Below are 6,398 nucleotides of genomic sequence, written 5' to 3' on the forward strand. Positions count from 1 at the left end.
TTTTTGCAACATCATGCAGTGGTAGCAGAAATAGGACCAGAACCCAAGGTCTTCTATCTCCAAGTTCATTGCTATTTTGCACTACAACGAATAGTATATATTATTTTTAAGTATAAATTTTATAAATAGTTTTTATATTTTATTGTTTTAGTTAAGTAAATTTTGCAGAGAAGTAAATACAATTTGATCAATTGTCAACTTAGTAGTAACTAGGCACCTAGAATCGTGCGCTATGATTTCCCAACTGAAATAAGGTAATGATGCCACTGCCAAGACCATGCCAATATACATTCTTGCAAAAAACACAGAACAAACTCATTCCTGACAAGCATACTGGAAAGCCCTGGTTTAAAAACCTCTGGAAACTGAACACACGGGGAAATGAGCTTGTTTAAGGCTATTTAACAAAGATACAGAAGATGAGACAGGCAGGAAGTTGGGAACCACTACCTATAAAATGGTAGGCCTGAGCTAAAGAAATCAAGGTCCAATGAGATAAAAATGGTATGTTTAAATTCTACACTAACTCTTAACTCCTGTTTATCCTAATTTAAATCTATGTATACCCAAATAATTCATGTAAACGGAAATCAGCAAAATGAGAAAAGGGCAACAGTTCCACTGATCTGTGGTTCCCTTCTCTACACACAACTTGAGAAATAAGCACGTCCTGAGAACTTTCTGTGTGTAGAATATGGAATACTCCCTTTGCCCCTTCTGCAGATCAGTGAGAATGATTAAAGCTTGTTACCTGCAGACAGATAGACTGCCATGAACTGCTCTTGACCCAGAATGTTCACTATGCTGGAGGAAAAGCTCCACAACACGTACATATTTGCTGCCATATGAAATAGGGAGAAATGACTGAATGTTGACAGCAACATTGGAGAACAAAGGACCTCTACAAGAGAAAAGAAAAACCCAGTCTGGTAATCGTGGAATAGATAGCCAGTAAAAATTATCTACTTCAGATTTTTATTGCTACCGAAAAACAAATCAAGCATGGGAAACAAAACTAGAGCTACTTAAAAGTTTAAATGAGACAATTTAAGATAGCATTTTCAAAGTGGTAAAAAATTATCTTAATACATCTCTTTTCTACTTAGTAAGCTACCAATGAAAATTCTCAGTTCAATGAAAGCAACTCATCTTCATGGCAAAAGTTGTAATAGGAAAAAGAATGAGTAAATTACTTTAGATATAAAAGTTATATATAATATTCTCCTTAAAGAATAAACTTCTAGGGATGACAGACCTTAATTAAAAAATATATAGACACATGGGGCAGCACCTGTGGCTCAAAGGAGTAGGGCGCCGGCCCCATATACTAGAGGTGGCAGGTTTAAACCCAGCCCCAGCCAAAAACTGCAAAGAAAAAAATAAAATAAAAAATAAATTTAGACACTAAATGCCTTACTACATACAAGTAGATATTGGGATACGTGTATAGTATTAAGAGAGATGAGTTCTCTGTCCACAAGTTTACAGCGCATCCTCTGGATTTTGCTTATAATTATTGACAAATAATTCATCTTTTTTTTAATAGACTTTCAATTAACATAAAGCATATCTTTTACATATTATTTACCTCAAAATAAAATCACAAAAGTTGGACTTACTTGAGGCTGGATTGGATGTGAAATATCTGATCATTGTTCTCTGTAGAGAAGGTACTCTCCATAAACAGAATACAAAGACATTTGCAGCTATGATACCTATAAAATAAATACTTATAATAAGGGGAGATTACAAAGAAGAGCAAAGATAGTTTGATCTAAAGTCCACCTGAATAAGATTTTCTACCACAATTATAATAAGGTGCTATATAATTGAAAGGTGGGAGGGGAATTAAGAAAAGTAAAATCAATACTTTTAAAGCACCAAAACTGTAAAGTCACAGAATTCCTGGAAAATTGCAAATGTCTAGAACCTAACTTCCTTCACCTAGAGTCATATTTTAATTTCCTCAGAAGAGTTTACCCTTTAATAATAATATCTATAATTATTTGATAATGGCCAATACAAAATACAGAAGTTAGGTTCTTTGGTAAAGATTAGAAAAGCTAACATCATTTCTTTTAATTCTTAAATGCTGGATCAGTTGCACAGATAAAGGTCAACATGTTTGAGAAAAATACTCATTTGATAAGACTTCAGGCATAATCCAGAAGAATTTCACATGGAGTTGGATGCCTGTTTCATTTTTCTTTTTTTTTTTGAGACAGCCTCACGCTGTCACCCTGGGTAGAGTGCTGTGGTATTACAGCTCACAGCAACCTCCAACTCCTGGGCTCATGTGATTCTCCTGCCTCCGCCTCCCAAGCAGCTGGGACTACAGGCACCTGCCATAACGCCCGGCTATTTTTTTGGTTGCAGCCGTCATTATTGTTTGGAGGGCTCGGGCTGGATTCAAACCTGCTAGCTTAGGTGGCTGGCGCCTTAGCTGCTTGAGCCACAGGCACCGAGCTTGTTTCATTTTTCTTTAAGTGATGACATTGCTAGTACTACACTGAAAGGTTTGATAACAAAATTATTTAGTCAACATTTTAGGGAAGAAATTAAGTTATTCTTACATACTATAAAATATACATTAATTTTACAAACAGCCACAACTACTTGTACATAGCAGGCATCTACTTGTTGAATTAAAGGAATTTAAACATGTATTTATTCCTCCAATCTCTTTAAGCAATAATCAAGTAGCACTTTCAACTTCCTCAATGACAATAAGGACTGATTCCAGCAACATTTTGGTAGGAGGATTTATTTCAGAAAACATTCTTTGTATAGCTCCTCCCACCTGTTATATCTCGGGGTTACTTTTGGCCTCCATATTTGGTCATTCTGCAAGGCTCTGAGCTATCTCCTGGCACTCTGCTACCTCCAAAATTTTGCTCTGTCACTTGAGAGTTAGGTAGGAAAAGAGGCTACCATTTTCATAGATTCTAAGACGTTTTTCCCATTTTAATATCTGAAGTTAGGCTGCATCTTAACATTGGTGGTGTGGCACAGCTTGATTGATAACATTTTTTTTCTTTCTCCATAGTGAGAGCTTTATTGGGCTCAGGAGTTCAAGACCAGCCTGAGCAAAAGAGACAGCTTGTCTCTACTAGACATAGAAAAACTAGCCAGGCATTGTGGCATACACTTGTACTCCCAGCTACTCGGGAGGCAAGAGGATTGCTCAAGCCCAAGAGTTTGAGGTTGCTGTGAGGTATGACGCCATGGCCCTCTACCCAAGGTGACACAGTAAGACTCTGTCTTTAAAAAAAAAAAAAAAAAAAAAGAGCTTTATTGAATTACTTTTATCAGCTATATCACTCATAAGGACTTTAACAGCTGTAATACCATCTTTGGTAAATATACAGAACTCTTTAAAAGACGGCAAGTGTTTTAGGAATCATAAGCAAAGCAATTAAAGGCACTGTGCATACCTCCCAATAAGAAGCCTGAAACCCTAAAGGGAGGCAGGCAGAGGAAAGGCAGAAAACTCCACAGACAAGGAGTAGAACCTGGTGAGGTTATCCTACAGGTATGCAGCCTGGAGTTCTTTAGTTTTCTTTAGGAGAGTTAATAAACACCTTTACTACCCAGGGTGCCCCCTTAGGTCTCAGTTATACATATCGATTGGTATTTTAAGGTAAAGAAAACCCAAGAATAGCCTGGACTTGATCATATCAGGTTTCCATAACCTTAAAAATAATCATTCAGGGCTTTGGTGTCTACTCTAATTGTGGTTTAAAGCAAAGAGAGCAAGAAAGGTTGGCCAGGTGCTCCCTGGCAGAAAAATGACAACAACTACCGGGCGGGCTCTTTCAGTTCCACAAGGTGCTTCCTCAAACCAGTGACATACAACACACAACTTTGGGAAACCACAGGCACCACAGCACTGCAGAGAAGTAGGATGTATCTCTGGTTAAAGTGATTACAACTAGGGAAAAGACTTGATTCAAGGAAAAGGTACTGAAAACATCGAGGTTAACAGGAAACAGTTAAACACTGCCAAGTTTTCAATCAAAATACAAACAAAAAGCCTTTCTGGTAAATTATGAGAGTACTACTGGAAGAGACTGTAGTCAAAGCCCTGACTCATAGATCAGTGGTCACCAAACTTCCTTGATTAGGTACCCACCAGTAAATAGACACACCCAACATACACGTACTTCTTTACAAATCATATATGCAAAAACCACTATAGTTCATTACAAAACACATTAACAAAAAGATATGAGAAAAGTAAAATGCAGTTATTTTCTTTCTTGCAAATCTCATTTTGAAGGCCAGTTATAGATGAGAAACTGAGGCTTTAAATGGTAAAAAATGCCAGAGAGGCAAATTTCAGTAGCCATACCAGAATTCCTAATCCACTCTCTTCTTATGACTTATCAAGACAGGAGTAGCCTGGAGAATTTATTTTGACCTTGGTTACTCTAGGACTTCAGACAAAGGGCTACCTGCTGACAGCTGAGGAACAAACAGCACAGGCTGGTCCCCAGAAGCAGGTGAGCTGGAGAGAACATGTGGTAATCCGAGGCCTACTGAGGAAGCTCCACACGTCAGCTAACAGTGCAGGTGAAAGGTCCAGAGAACTGACTCTGTCCTACTTACATTATAACCTGGGTAAGAGGCCTACCCTCTTGGTCTGCTTCCTCTTCTGTAAAATGAGAAGAATAAAATCTACCATGTTTCCCCGAAAATAAGACACTGTCTTTTATTTATTTTTTCTCAAGAAGACATACTAGGGCTTATTTTCAGGGGATGTGTTCCTCTCTGTGCTGAAATGCATGGCATGTATCTGCATAGCCATGCACATCACCAGGTCTTATTATCGGGGTAGGGCTTATATTTAATAAATGCATAGAAATCCTGCTAGGGCTTATTTTTTGGGTAGGTCTTATTTTTGGGGAAACATGGTACCTAAAAGAGTTGAATGATGAGCGGTGCTTGTGGCTCAAAGGAGTAAGGCGCCGGCCCCATATGCCGGAGGTGGCGGGTTCAAACCCAGCCCCAGCCAAAGACTGAAAAAAAAAAAAAAAAAAAAAAGAGTTGAATGATGATGAAATGAGAAAACATGATTAAATGTAGCAGTCACATAGTAATGAACCAATAAATGAAAATATGGATAGAGAATAGCTTTTTCAGGTCAGAATCCTAGGTATGCCATTAATATTTTATCCCCTTCACTTCAGTTTCCTCATTTGTAAAATGAAGATAATACCTCCTTCCTTAAGGGCTTTAGTGAGACTTAGAAAAGACAGCACGTGTTACCTTAATATGCAGATTTTCAAAGAGTAATGATTTCCTTTCCTCTGTCTCTCCTTCGAGAAATGGAACAGGTATGTCCATATAGGACAGATGTTACTTGATTCCTCCTGACTCAGTGACTTCTGGGATAAGCTTGGCACTACTGATTCAGGAAGGCTGACACTGTCCCCATTCCAACTTCTACCAAGTGTGTCACACAATGGAGGATCTCTGAAAATGTTCTTCATAAAAGCAATTAAACAACTTTCAAAAATCCTGAGAATCAACTTTTTGAGAACTCTGAAAACTAAGCAGAGACTTCCAACAAACCAGAAAACATTTATTTATTTAAGAAAACATTAGGTGAATTTCAGAACAGCTAGCATTTTGCCTTGCCACAGTCTTATATGCCCTACTCTCCAGCTCAAAAGTAACTCTGAAATGAGCCCACACTCCCAGTGCAGCCCAACAACCACCAGAGGGAACTGGCAGAATTAGCCTCAATCCCAAGAAACTGACATTCTCTACCCCAGCTGCTGCTTCCTGGAAGATTCCAGTACAAGGCTGTATCTCACCTGACTAGGTCATTTTGCCAGAGAGCACTTGTCAACAACAATCACAGGTTAATAAGTGCTTTAAATTGGGGGCTGCTGGAGTGAAGGACAATACTTAAGGCAAGAAGAGTATAACCAAATACCTCAAAAGGAAAAGCAAGGAAATAAGATCTCCACGATGGAAGGGGGGGGCTGCCTATGGCCATACTACCCTGAATGTGCCTGGACTTGTCCAATTTCAGAAGCTAAGCTGGATCTGGTCTCGTTAGTACTTTAATGGAGACCACCTGGAAAGACAAGGCGTTATAGGCTTAAAAAAAATATTTTCCATAATGGGTTTGAAAACCTTCAACATATTCCTGGAATCTAGAATGTTCCATGTGCATAACAAAGAAAAGAAGGACTTTAAGACAAAATTTGTTATTGGAAGCTGGGCCTGATAGCTCACATCTATAATCCTAGCACTCTGGGAGACCAAGGTAGGTGGATAGATTGAGCTCATGAGTTTGGGACCAGCCTGAGCAAAAGCGAGACCCTGTCTCTACTAAAAATAGAAAAGCATATTTTGAAACAAAAAAAAGAAAAAAAAAAAAAAAAAAA

The 6,398-nt window shown here is 38.3% G+C and overlaps 1 protein-coding gene across 3 annotated transcripts in view; it reads right to left on the bottom strand.

The window, feature by feature from the left end:
- Nucleotides 1–6,398, bottom strand: part of PARL (presenilin associated rhomboid like) — a 39,329-nt gene that overhangs the window by 15,411 nt on the left and 17,520 nt on the right. For all 3 annotated transcript variants that reach the window (XM_023519255.1, XM_023519256.1, XM_023519257.1), the window contains 2 exons: nucleotides 1,620–1,715; nucleotides 752–901 (listed from right to left, as the gene is read on the bottom strand). In XM_023519255.1, coding sequence (XP_023375023.1) covers nucleotides 752–901; nucleotides 1,620–1,653 — 184 coding nt within the window. In that variant the 5' untranslated portion in view covers nucleotides 1,654–1,715. The remainder of the gene's footprint in view (nucleotides 1–751; nucleotides 902–1,619; nucleotides 1,716–6,398) is intronic.

Source organism: Otolemur garnettii, unplaced genomic scaffold (assembly GCF_000181295.1).
Source record: "Otolemur garnettii isolate 467f Iridium unplaced genomic scaffold, OtoGar3 scaffold00166, whole genome shotgun sequence".
Lineage (NCBI taxonomy): Eukaryota > Metazoa > Chordata > Mammalia > Primates > Galagidae > Otolemur > Otolemur garnettii.